At 33.9% G+C, this 14,341-nt stretch overlaps 1 protein-coding gene across 3 annotated transcripts in view; it reads left to right on the forward strand.

The window, feature by feature from the left end:
* The window catches only part of Mipol1 (mirror-image polydactyly 1), a 250,668-nt gene that overhangs the window by 79,009 nt on the left and 157,318 nt on the right, over positions 1-14,341 (forward strand). For all 3 annotated transcript variants that reach the window (XM_048362982.1, XM_048362983.1, XM_048362984.1), the window contains 3 exons: positions 4,456-4,585; positions 13,166-13,199; positions 13,459-13,629. In XM_048362982.1, coding sequence (XP_048218939.1) covers positions 4,456-4,585; positions 13,166-13,199; positions 13,459-13,629 — 335 coding nt within the window. The remainder of the gene's footprint in view (positions 1-4,455; positions 4,586-13,165; positions 13,200-13,458; positions 13,630-14,341) is intronic.

The following is a 14,341-nucleotide window of genomic DNA, read 5'->3' on the forward strand; positions in this document are numbered from 1 at the left end:
GTCCACCAAATGGAGAGTAAAATTAAGTCTTCCTTTAGAGTTTTGGCTTCTTTACTCCTTTGCCAGCTATATCACTGTTGCTAAGTTCCTCCCTGTGAGTTTGCTTAGGGGTTAACAAATTCAAAAACAGAACATAAATGGAAAACAACAGATTTTCCTTGGTTTTTCTGAGCTGTTGGAATTTCATACAGCAGAAAGAAAAAAGATCATCCATAGTGAGAGAAAAAGATGTTACATGGAAAAAGATTTTTCCATAGTGATGTCTCCTGGGATTGGATTCACATTAGGAAATGCCAGAGCAAAGTAAAGTGGAAAACTCAACTATTTTCATGGTAGTTTGGATTCTAATAGTTGGTATTGGTCAAATAGCTGGGCCATATGTCCAAATTTTAAAATGATGTTTTAGGTAATTAAAATCTGGCATATGCTCTGTCAGTCTTTCCCAGAACTAGAATGGGACTCTGGGTTTGATGTTCCTTGAATGCCTGTGAAAACTTTTTCTTTTCCCCTTAGAATCAATAGAGTAGTGGTGAGGAGTAACATGTTTGTCCTAGAACATGATGACAGTTACATTTGAGGAATGACAATGAGTGACTTCAGCTGATTCATTTTCCTCCCCTGTAAATTTCACTGCATGCTTAGTAACTGGTAGATTTTATTATCTTACTTTTTGTCACTATTGAGCCTTTTGTTTTTCTCTTTTTCATTTCTGTTAGCATTGTCGTCATTTAGGATTTTTTTTTCTCATCCATGCTGTTATAACAATCTAACACTGAGTTCAGAAGGATATGCAGTCTAACTTGCAATTTCCTCCTGTTTCTGCCCATCTTATACATGTAGTAGTCTAACCTCTGGGAAGTTTCTTTCAGAAACATAGCTTGGCCTGACATTGATGGCTTGTGCCTCTAATCCTAGTCACTCAGGATGCTGAGATCTAGAAGATTGCACTTAGAAGCCAGACCAGGCAGAAAAGCCCAAGCGACTCCATCTCTTAACCAGCACAACATTGGGCTGGAGATGTGGCTCAAGTGGTAGCCACTCAAGTGGAATGCAGACTTACTATAAACAAACTAAACCAAGGAATCACAGTCACTGAATTCAAACCCCATTACTAGCAACAAACAAACAAACAAAAAGGGCTGGGAATGTGGATTAGTGGTAGAGTGATTGCCTACCATGCATGAAGCCTTGGATTGGATTCCACAGTATCACATACACAGAAAATGCTGGAAGTGGTGCTGTAGCTCAAGTGGTAGAGCACCAACCTTGAGCACAAAGAGGCTCCGAGACAGAGCCTTGAGCACAGAGCTCAAGCCCTGAGTTCAAGCCTCAGGACCAGCAAAAAAAAAAAAAAAAAAAAAAGAAAGAAATAGTTCAGATGAAATTGTTTTTATGTTTAAATCTACTTCATGTAATAACCAAATTATAGATTGGCATATATACTTATTTATAAGTAGTTGAAAAGTCCCAATCATGGGCTGGGAATATGGCCTAGGGCAAGAGTGCTTAGCATGCATGAAGCCCTGGGTTTGATTCTTCAGCACCACATAAACAGAAAAGGCCAGAAATGGTGCTGTGGCTGAAGTGGCAGAGTGCTAGCCTTGAGCCAAAAGAAGCCAGGGACAGTGCTCAGACTCTGAGTTCAAGGCCCAGGACTGGCCAAAAAAAAAAGAATAAAGAAAGAAAGAAAAGTCCCAATATGATTATGAGAATCGTTAAAGGAAATTTTTATTTTGATGACTGTCATGGCATTTTTGTTTCCATGCTTGCTCAGCTCTTTCTCACCCACACAAGATCGAATATTCCTTTTGAAAAATAAAAGTCATGATTTATCTTGTTTAGAATTTTCTTCTTCTTTTCTTCTTCTTTTGCCAGTCCTGGGTGCTGCCCTTGAGCTTCATTTGCTCAAGGCTGGCACGCTACCACTTGAGCCACGGCACCACTTTGGGCTTTTTCTGTTTATGTGGTACTGAGGAATCGAACCCAGGGCTTCATGCATGCTAGGCAAGCACTCTACCACTAAGCCACATTCCCAGTCCTTGTTTGGAATTTTCAATAGCCACTATCATACTTAGACATCCTTACTGGGTTCTGAGGCCCAAGATGATCTTGCAGAACTTCACCCTCACTTGGTATGTTCCAGCCATATGGCTTTCATCTTGTTTTTCAGATACTGCTAAGGCCTTCTATTTTTAATTCTCCTATTTTTCGCTTCCTTCTTTTTTTCCTTCTTTTGTCCCCTTCCTTCTTTCCTTCCTTTTTTCCTTCCTTCCTTCTTTCCTTCCTTCCTTCCTTCCTTCCTTCCTTCCTTCCTTCCTTCCTTCCTCCCTCCCTCCCCCTCCTCCTCCCTCCCCTCCCCTCCTTCCTCCTTCCTCCTTCCTTCCTTCCTTCCTTCCTTCCTTCCTTCCTTCCTTCCTTTCTCTCTTCCTTCATTTCTCTTTCTTCCTCCCTCCCTCATTCCCTTCTTCCTTTCTTGCTTTCCTTTTTTCCTTCCTCCTTCCCTCCCTCCCTGTCTGCCTGACTGAATTATCTGTCTCACTGTAATACAATGTGTAATTCATAATAGAAAGGACTCATTAGCCTACTATATTCATCCCCTTAAAATGACAAGCTAAATGACTGTCACAGAACTTTGATAAATATTTAATAAATGAATGAATGATTATACTTCTCTTCTTTAGGTACAATTTCTCTGAAGTTTTTCTATTTGTTTTGTTTGTTTAATATATCTGTTCTGCTACTAGAGCTTGAATTCAAGGCCTCCGGCATTCCCACAGATCTTCTCTATCACTTGAGCCACCTATGCTTCTGGCTTTTTTGCTAGTCAGTTGGAGATAAGTCTCTCAGATTTGTCTGCAACATCTGGCTTCAAATGAGATTTTCTAAAAAATTATCTTTATGTAGTTCCTGAGTAGCTAGCATTCCAACCCCAATGTTGCTAAAACATTTGCTTTATCATAGCATGTTACATTTTATACTTAAGTCTTTCATACTCTATGATGGAAAAGGTAGAGTTGATTTGTTCTCAGAATGAATTTATAGTTTAAGTAATACAGTGATAACTATGTTGATGAATTGTCTATCGCTTCATAAAACACTTTAAGCATCATCTCACTATTTTAAAAACTGAAGATATTTCAGCTGGGTCCAATGGACTTGTATGTAATCCTAGCTACTTAGGAGTCTGAGATCTGAGGACCACAGTTCAAAGCCAGCCTCAGCAGGAAAGTCCATAAGACTCTTATCTCTAATTAACCACATTAGAAGTGGAGCTGTGTCTCAAGTGCTAAGAGTGCTAGCCTTGAATGCTAGCCTTGAGCTCATGGATAGTACCCAGACCCTAATTTCAAGCCCCGGAACCAGTACAATAAAATATAAAAAGAAGGAAGGAAGGTCAACTTCAGACCATCAAAGCTCTTTACATTAATATTTCACAAATCTAAGTAATGTCATTTGTTTTACAATCTATATCAGTGGAGTACATGGTCTAGGCAACTGTGTAATGCTAAACCATTACAGCTCTGACTCTTTTTATTCTTTCCTGATCCATTCCCTCTCCTCCCCTTGCAGCATTTGACTGAGGAAATTACTGTCCCAAGTTTGGTGTTTATAATTTCCATGCCTATAAAGTTACTTTTACTAATTGTGACTATGTGAGATTTGTAGGTAGTTTTGCTTTTCAACTTGCCTTTTTTTGTAAACTTTTCATTTCTTAGGTTTTCCTTTCTGCCCATAGAATTCACATCAAATGCTGAGTTGTATTTCATTCTGATGTTTTAGTAGTTCATTACTGCTCATGTTGATGGACATTTGTTATTATTTTTTTTTTTTGCCAGTCCTGGGGCTTGAACTCTGCACCTTGCTTCTTTTTGCTTAAGACTAGCTAACACTCCACCACTTGAGCCACAGCCCCACTTCTGGCTTTTTCTAATTATATGTGGTGCAAAGGAATCAAACCCAGGGCTTCATGTATACAAGGTAAGCACTCTACCACTAGGCCATATTCCCAGCCCAACATTTGTTATTTCTAAGCTTTTATTATTATAAAAAGTACTGAAATTTTTATTTGTTTCCTTTTGCACATACATTATGTATAATAATTTCTCTAGGCTACAACCAAAGAGGAGACTTGCCAATATTAGAATAGGCACATAGCATAAATAATCTCAAAGTCTTCATATTGTTGTAGAAATACATTTTTATCTTCAATATATGAAATTCCTTTTATTCACAAACTAAATCTGTTGTTGAAACCTTTAATTTTTTCTCCTATTAGGCATGTTAAGTGTTATCTCAATTTTGTAAAAGGTATTAAAATAATTTCTAAAGTTATTGGTAATAATTCAATTAAATCAAAGAACTTTGTTAAAATAAGAGCTGTATTTGAATTTTGCTTTTCTAATTATACGCATTTGTCCTTTACTTTCTCTAATTTTTGGCCGTCTATTTTGGTAGCTCTGGTTGAAGAAGTATATTTTGCACAGAGAGAACGTGATGAAGCTATTATGTCTAGACTACAACTGGCAATTAAGGAGAGAGATGAAGCAATTGCACGAAGCAGGAACATGGAAGTTTCTCTAAAAGTGTACGTACATATTTAAAGTTACATGTGATGGAAACAATAAAATGCATATTTTATGTAATAGTCATGTGCTTAAAGTGTTATTGAGTTTAATTGTTGCCTTAGGACATTGCATGTCCTTATAATCTTTTTCTAAATCATTTGGCATGCTGGTAATTTGCCTTTTGGAGGTTGCAAACAGTTTTTTTTTGTTTCGTTTTGTTTGTTTGTTTGTGGGGGGGGGAAGGAAATGCTGTAATGTAAATGCAAGGAATTTTCTTTTTAGTCAAGTGTTTTGTACTTTTCACTGTCATTATTTTTGTGGAAGACTCTTTTGTTTTTGCATAGGCTGACCTGGACTGTGATCCTCCTATTTTTAACTCCCATGTAGATGGCCTACCAGTATGCAAGATGGGATCTTGCTAATTTGTTTTCCAGGATAGACTTAGTAATTGTTTGGGATAACAAATGAAATTATTGTGCTTTGCTCAGTAAAGAAAAAGAGAAAGTGAAAAAAGAATTACTCTCAGTACTTGCCATCTTTCCATATGACTTCTTTTTCTCCTGATGATTATCTCCTCTCTTCCTTCCTTATCACTTTTGTGATGTATTTCCCCTCTCTGAGTTCTTTCCTTTCCCTTTGTTTAATATCTCTGTTTTTCACTACTTTTTCTAATATTTCTTACTTTTGTATTATTTTAAAGGTCAAGTACAGAGGAGTTAGAGTTGCATAAGTCTCTTTTTGGACAGTGTCACTCCTTCCCTCGCTGTCTTCCAGTTGCTTGTTCGGTTTTGTTTTTAGATATGGCTCTTAAACTTCAGTGATACTTGCAGTAATGTAGAGTCTAAAAGTACTTTTTTGGCTACCCAGGTGATTCTAATAAAGTAAGTGATATAGACCACACTTGGAAAAAACAGTGCCATAGAAATAGGTATTTCTCAGATTTTAGTATACAAATTCAGTTGTTTGGATGATATTGTTATAATGCAGATTCTACACTTCAGCAAGTCATGGATGGTATTCTAAAGAAAATGCCTCTAGAAATAGGCTATTTGTAAAGACAGGTATAGTAATTGAATGCTTAATGATTAATCTATAAAATTATAGCATGTGATAGGGTCTCTGGGGGATCAGAGTAAAGCACTAAAAAATATGAAACAGAAAGCCATAAATATTAAACAATGACAGTGTTCAGGTTGTGATTAGGTAACAATCTAGTTTTAGTTTAGATTAATAGCTTCAGTTGTTGAAGACAGACATCATTGTAAATCATTTTAACTATTGAAAGAGACAAATAATCAAAAATAAATAATTAAATTCCACACTTTCTATCCCCAAATAACCATCTTCTATTTTTTTCTTTTAAACTTTCATGTAAAATTTGTGTGTGTGTGTACACATAGATATGGTATGAAATGCATATTTATCAAATCAGGAAAAACTCCACACACATACACACACACACAATTACAAATAGACCTATGACCACCTATATAACCTTGCCATATGACTGAGGTCATCTCATATAGAGACAGAGAAGTTTGCTCTCTCCTTAGAATCAGCCATTCCTTCCAGGAGCTCTAGTTTTGTGTATTGAAAATAGAAAACTACTTTGGCTACAGTATGATTTCTCTAGTTCCTCTTAGTAAACAGAAGAAGTGATTCTCTTCCTCCCATGCAGACAAAATGTTTATTGATATGTCTATCTATATCTACATTAAACTAAACATGAGTTCGTATTGATGTTCTTAATTCTGATTCAGTGTGATACTGTTTCTAGCCTTTCCTTCTGTTCATCTATAATTACCCCTCCTCAACAGTAAGAAAATCTGGTCCCCACAAAATACTAGTTTACTTATTTGTCTCACTCTTGAGTTGGCTTCTTCCTGCCACCTCTTTTAGTGAGATTATGTAATATTTTTGTAGTAATTAATAGCATCCTTTGGCCTGATTTTTCTTTTATAATATTAAGGTCTACTCTGTGCTATATAATTCAATGGGTTATAATTAACATATGGTTTCATACCATGCATTAATTTTCAAGGCTTTCTCTAGTCAAACCCAAGGTCGTCTTCTTTTCTAGAATGTAATATAAATGAGAATATGCAACATAGAACCTTTCAATCTGGTTTATTTTGCTTATTCAAATGCCTTCATAGTAATACATTAATACATTAATTAATACCTTGTTCTCTTTTCTTTTTGAGTAATAAACATTGTGTAGATTTGCCTATGTTTATATTAAATATACCTTGGTGTGTCCTTTTTCCCAATTTTGAGTAAAGTTGCTATAGGCATTTGTATACAGGTTGCTTGTGGGCATAATGTTTTTAAATTAGTTGAGTAAATCTAGTAGCATGATTATTGGGTCTTAGGTTAAATCTGTATTAGCTTACCTAATTGCAAAATTGTCTTTTAGAGTCACTGTACCATTTTGGATACCCACTAGCAGTGAATCAGAGTCCCTGTTGCTTTGATTCATTGCTTATTAGAATTTGGAATAATTGACTTTATTTTGTTTTGCTTCTGTTCTTGTTTTGAATGTTAGCCATTCTTGTATGAATGTAGCAGTATCTCAACATTCTAATTTCCATTGATGACAAATATCAGGCATCTTCTTATGATTAATATCTGTATATATCTTTGGGAAAATTTCTGTTTAGATATTTGATATGTGTCTTTTCCTGCCAGTCATAGGGCTTGAACTCAAGGCGTAGGCACTGTCCCTGGCTTCTTTTTGCTCCGGGCTAGCACTCTACCACTTGAGCCACAGAACCATTTCCAGCTTTTAGTTTATGTGGTGGTAAGAAATCAAACCCGGGCTTCGTGCATGCTAGGCAAGCACTCTATTGTTAAGCCACGTTCCCAGCCTTGTGATTTTTTTTTTTTTTTTTTTTTTTTTTTTGCGCCCATCCTGGGTCTTGGACTCAGGGCCTGAGCATTGTCCGTGGCTTCTTTTTGCTCAAGGCTAGCACTCTACCACTTGAGCCACAGCACCACTTTCAGCTTTTTCTGTTTATGTGGTGCTGAGGAATTGAACCCAGGGCTTCATGCATGCAAGGCTAGCACTTTACCACTATGCCACATTCCCAGCTCCAGCCCTGTGATTTTTTATTATTGTTCTTGTTTTGTGATGTCTTTAAGTCTCTTAACAGTACATTGGCAGAACAAAACTTTTAAATTTTGATAACATTCAATTGTTGTTCATTCATAGATTGTGTTTTTAATATTGATTGTGAAACTTTGCCATGTAAGAAGACACATGGATTTTCTCCCATGTATACTCCGAGAAGTTATAAATTTTTTAAAATTTACTTTTATTGTCAAGATGATGTACAGAGGGGTTACAGTTATGAACGTAAGACAGTGAGTACATTTCTTGTCAAACTTGTTACCGTCTCCTCATTTTTCTCCCACCTTGCCTCCTCCCAGAAGTTATAAATTTTTTATTTATATATAGTTCTTTAATTTTTGTAGTAGTTATGAAGTATATGTGAAGTTCTTTTATTCTTTTACATATGGACATTCATTTATTCTATTTATTGAATGAGCTATCAATTCTCTTTTGGACTCCTTTTGAATCTTTGTCAAAAATAAGTTTCTATTTTACTGAACTATGTCTATCCCTTTGCCAGTGCTACACAGTCCTCTTCATATTGAATCTTGAAGTCATATGACAGCTAATTTTGCTTTTATAGTATAGTATTGTTTTGGCTATTTTAGTATTTTGCCTTTGCATATACATTTTGTTTGTTTGTTTTATTGATCGTGGGGCCTGAACTCTGTTCCTAGGTGCTGTCCCTGAGCTCTTTAGCTCTGTCATTTGAGCCACAGCAACTCTTCCAGTTTTCTGGTGGTTAGTTGGAGAGAAGAGTCTCATGGACTTTCCTGCCACTTGAGCCACAGTGCCATTTCTGGCTATGGTGCTGAGAAATCAAACCCTGGGCTTCATGTATAAAAGGCAAGCTCTCTTGCCACTAGGCCATATTCCCAACCCCAGTTATTTGTTATATGTTTTATTACAGTATATTGAAATCGGTATTCCTTGAGGCAGAGCCCTTTTCATTTTGTTCACGTGTTAAGAGAGCATTGGAAATGAGAGAAAGGAAAAACAATCGTGAGCCTTTATTTTAATTCATTAATCCATTTTATAAATATTTTTTGAGTGTATATAATGTATAAAGAAATTGCTAGTTGCTGGAGACACAGAATTATGTTTGAGATTTAATTTGGAACATTGTCTAAATAGTGACACAAATACTTAAGGCAGTGGTAAATGATATAAAGAAGTGGCAGTTCATTGATATAAAGAAGTATTGGGTCAGTATGAGGCTACTTCTGTATTATAGTCTAGGAGTACATGTGGGTAGGAATCAGAATTGACAAGCCATCCAAATACATTAACCAAAAAATAATATTAAAACAGTATACCATTATAGTGTCAGGTGGTACTACAGAAATTCCTTGGTCCTCAGCTTAGTCTAGGTTATGAATCTTTTCATTTAATTACCTTTTCTGTTTATATGGTACTGAGGAATTGAACCCAGGGCAGCTTGTGTGTTAGGCATGCACTGTACCACGAACCCACATTCCCAACCCAGTTCTGAACCTTTAAGAATGCATTTTTACTAAATCCTTAAATAGAATAAATTCATAACTAAGTTTTATTGACTTAAAGGCATATTTTCAGGCACCGAGTATAGTATGATATTGTATAGATTCCCTCACATATTTTTTTCAATTATTAGGTGTTTCCTATGATATTAAAACAACTTTCTTTTTTCTTTTGTCTTTTTTGCTTCCTTCTCAGTACTTAGTATTTCTATTATAGTGTTTGTGTTTACTTATTCTGCTCCTTCTCTGCTTTCCTCACCTCTTGAAGCTGTAGTGTCCTTCCTTCCTTCTTTCTTTCTTTTTCTTTCCTCACTCCTTCATTCCTTTCTTTCTCTCTCGTCTCTCCTCTCTCAGCTTTTATCCAAAACTTTGAAAACCAGTAAAATAAATTAAAATTTAAATGGAAGTTAAGATGACTTATATACACATGCATTAATTTATATTTTCCTTTGTACATCAACATTTCTGAGTTGATTATATTTTTCAGGTTTTTTTAGTCAACTGTAAAACATTAAATGCATTGTTTGGAAAATGAAAAGGAAAGCTAACATGTCAGATTTTTTTTATTAGGTAATAAATTGTTCCTTAGCATTTGATGTCAATGTTCTTTTTATTGAAGAAGATGATGGTAGTTTCAGAAAGGAAAAAAAGTGATATTGACTGATTTAGAGGTAAATCAAGAAGTGTGACATTTTATGCATGAGTCTTTTCACTTAGAATGCAAAGTTGTCAGTCAAAACCTGCATGGTATAGGAAATCAATGGAAACTTGAGTCCATAGAAATGTACTTCAGCAAAAATCTTACTAATTACCATGACTGGGTTACGTTAGACTATAACAGACATTACTTAGAGTTTACAGAAAGTTGAGATTATTGTGTCTAATTGTATACCTTGGATTACTAAGATATAATTTATAAATTTCAGCTATGTTTCATATAACACCAACCATTATTTCAATTTTTACTTAAGCCTGTAAACACTTATAGATTATACATGCTCATAGTATCATACAGTATTCTTATGCAGAAAACTGGACGTGTTATATACTTGTTTAAATTGTTTCTTTGAAGAGACAGGATGTCTATTTTCTGTATTATTTTAAGTGATACAGCTAATGGTGTGTTAGTCAAGGTCTGAATTTACTTTTCTGAAAATCATTTTTATTCTTTATATAGTGAATGATACATGTCAAAAATTATCTCAAATACTTATATTCACACTTACGGTATATTAAATTTAAAAATATCTGGTTCATTTTCCAATATTGTGTATCAAGGATGGAAAACTAGAAATCTGTGGTGAAAATCCTTTCTGCCACTTTTTTTGTAATTGAAATTTCATTAAAACATAGCCAAATGTATATCTGTCTTTTGCACAACAAAAGCAAAGTAGTAACTATATCTGAGACCAAAGGCAAATCCAAAAATTTTTACTGTCTGGCCTGTAACAGAAAAAGTTAACTGATCCTTTTCTTTATATAATATAATTGAAATAAAATCAGTAATCAGTTCTTGAAATCACTATACTTTGAGAATCATCATTAATTTTATTTTATAATATATTATTACATATATACACACACTTTCTGTCTTGCGTGTACTCTATGTGTATTCCAGTCTGGCTTTGACATCACACTCCGAAGTACTAACATTACAAGCAAGAACCACACCATACTCTACTTCAGTCTGAGACCTTTAAAGAAAGACAGAGAAATATAACTATCAGCTTTTTCTCCTTCTAATTTGAGTTTATATTGAAAGTTACAAGTGCCTATGCAAATGTTCAAATCTTAACCTTTTTGTGTTTATTATAAAGATTAATAATAAAGCCAGATTGAGGGCCAAAATACAAAGTATTTGACTTTGTTCATTCATGCTCTGCATGTCAGAGGAGCACAGGAGACTTGTGGAAAACAATTCAACTTCAACTATTAGCAAATACAAGTCCTTTTATATTACTTTCTTTTAGGAGCGGTTGCACAGCCATTTAAAGTCTGAATGCTAAGTTCATGGGTCTGGAGCCTAGTTAATTTTTTGATAAGAAAATTTAATTTTCATTTAAATTATTTTACTTGACAGGGAGTTTTAATATTACACTTACTATAGTTATCTTAGCCCTTTCTTTTTAGGCGATATTAATTTACAACCTTTGAACACTTCATCTCTCTCTCCTTAAACCATTTTTTTTTTCACATTACAGTGCCCAAATGTAATTTGTAAACCTTATACAGAAATTTCATACATTTTATTGTGGATTATTTGGAATTTTCAATTAGATAAACTACCTATACTATTATTTGTTCTAGTATACATATAATTCTTTGAAACTAAAAATGGAGTCTTAGATACTCCATTTTTTAAAGATTCTCAGAAATCTGCGCATCTGTGTATTTATTTTTCAGGTATCTCTTACATCCTAAATAATATTAAATTTAATATAGTAGTTGTGAATTTTTTAATATTTAGATTTAATTTGAGGAGCTGCCATCATTACCTTTTAGTCTGGTTTCATCTGAAAAAATCATAATATTTTGACAAACATATCCTACCCTATATGAGTTTTCTGAAAATCAAACAAACAGTAACTTGGTGATAAAATGTTACTATATTTTTCAAGTAATTTGTAACAGAAATAAAGACAAAAGCTTCATTGTGCTTTTCTGCTGTAGAGTTTTATTTATTTTACTCAATTGACTAGAACTAGCTTCAGTTAAACAGGCATTTTTGAAAATTGAATTATTTTGAAGAAAAAAGTAAAAAGAAGTAAGTATTTGTACCTTTTGAAATGTGAATCTAAGAAAATATTAGGTAGTCTAGATACATTATTATATAAATCTCAGAATTACTCTCCCTTGTTGAATTCTATACTATATAAGTATATATATATGTATATACATATGTAGCTTTTGATATTTTTTCTAATAAGATGATGTGTTTTAAAATTTCCACTTTGTCCATGAGTAACAATTTCATCCAGTTGATAAGTTTGCAACAGTATTACATCACAGTTATCGAATGTCTTTTATTAAGTTTTGTCCCTTTTTTGTGGTATATATTAACTCACAGGAGTGCAGAAATTGTGTGTGTGTAATGAAAATACTTTTAGGAGACAGAAAATTAGAATTGTACTAAAATTTTACAGGAATTATACTATTTTAGTACAACTTTAAGATAATTAAAATTCTAAAATCACAATTTAATAATACATATTACTGATTTTCTTTTAATTTATCCAATTTCATGGTTATCTAAATTATATTGCAATTTTTAACGTATGTCATTTACTACTTTCCTTCTAATAAAGTCCTTCAGTTCATCAATATTAGGCTTTTCAGTAAACACTATAACCCTTATAAGATAAAAGTAACTTATGAGAGAACACATTATCTTTTAATTGAAAGACTCTATATATTATTTTAAAAAGAGAAAAGACTACATCTCAAAATGTGGTTCAATTTGGCCAACCTTTCTGTATAGCATATTTATTTTAGCAAATAGATAGCAACAAGAGATTTTTAGGTCAAATTTACTGTAATTATTTGTCCTTGCTTTTGAGGGAACAGTTAAACTTTGAAATAAAAACACTTGCCTTGTTTTACTTGTGATGATATCCAAAAATAAGAGAAAGATAGGAGAAATACAGTTTCTGACAATAATTGAAAGTCCAGGAATAAATATAATGATGAGAATGAGTACTTCTATCACTGGGGAACTTTCTTCATCTAAGCACATATGAACAATTGATCCTTGTAGTCATATATAGCAGTAAACATTAATAACTTAACAGTCTGAAGTCAGTGCAGAAGATATAGAGCATTATTGAAAGATGGAGTCGAGCAGGTGGCACTTTAATATGTTCAGTGTCATGGTTGACTCTAAAGACTAGTCGAATGAAATTACTTGAGGTTCTAAAGATTTAAAAAGCGAACTCATTTTGCTGCACTAAGGAAATGCTACTGATCAGGCTTTCTGTGTCCCTTTTTTCTAGGCTAGAAAATATTAACCCTGAAGAAAATGACATGGTAAGCCATTCTCTGAGGAGATTTCTTGATGTCAGTCTTATATCTTAGAGGCTTAAGTTCAATTGAGTGGGTTTCAAGAACTAAGATGTGGGAAAAAGAAGAATTGACACACTAATAATGTACATCTTTGCTGCAATATGAAAATTCAATAACTTCACTCAGTCAATTTACAATTCACATGTGCCTATTAATTAAAACCCTATATTAAATAAAATATATTAAAACCTCATGTCTGACTAACATATAATGGTGTTGGTAGACATTACAGGAATTACTGAACAGAATAAACAACGCAGACACAGGGATAGCTATTCAGAAGAATGGAGCTATAATTGTGGATAGAATCTACAAGACCAAGGAATGTAAAAAGAGAATAACTGCAGAAGAAATGAATGCAGTGATAGAAGAACGAGATGCTGCTTTGTCTCAGGTAACTGCATGTATTTGTAAAAGCATTACTTACCCTGCTACCCTCTTATGTAAACCATGAAAAAGTGACTTTTACTCAGATGTTCCTAATTTACATCACTTTTAACCACATAAGTAATTCCATGTTCATTTGATATATTAAAATATTTGCATATTTCCATTTAATGCCCCTTTTCAAAATATGTATCCTCTCTATGAAACCTAATGCATCATTATTTCTTAGTAAAACAAAACTTGTTATAAAAAATGAAATTCTCTTTTTTTGTAAAGTAATCACTTCCCTAGGAGACTTGCTATAGAAACTATGGTTTTTATGGGGACTGAAACTATGGTTTTATTACTATTTTTCATTGCTGTTTTGTTTCCAATGTCTTGTGCATAGTAAACATTTATAAATAGGTCAAATTATTATTATATTCTTTTCTGTGTATTGCTTATGCCTTCATGCTCTAACTGAAACATGATTTCTTTCCTGAAGCTACTGGTTCCACTACAGTCCTCCCCCGGGGTAGCTGTGTTTCTTCCACACCAATTAAACCACTGGGCCTAGAGGTTGATTTCTCAGTTATAGTTTTAGATAATTGTTCTTTGTCCCCCCTAAACACTTCCAGCATCAGACACTGCTCCCTGTCCATGCTTGTTTCAGTCATGTACATACTGGTGTACATAAAGTTCATAAAGTTTTATAAAGTTCACAAAGTTTTAGGGTCTTT

This window comes from Perognathus longimembris, chromosome 14 (assembly GCF_023159225.1).
Source record: "Perognathus longimembris pacificus isolate PPM17 chromosome 14, ASM2315922v1, whole genome shotgun sequence".
Taxonomy (NCBI): domain Eukaryota; kingdom Metazoa; phylum Chordata; class Mammalia; order Rodentia; family Heteromyidae; genus Perognathus; species Perognathus longimembris.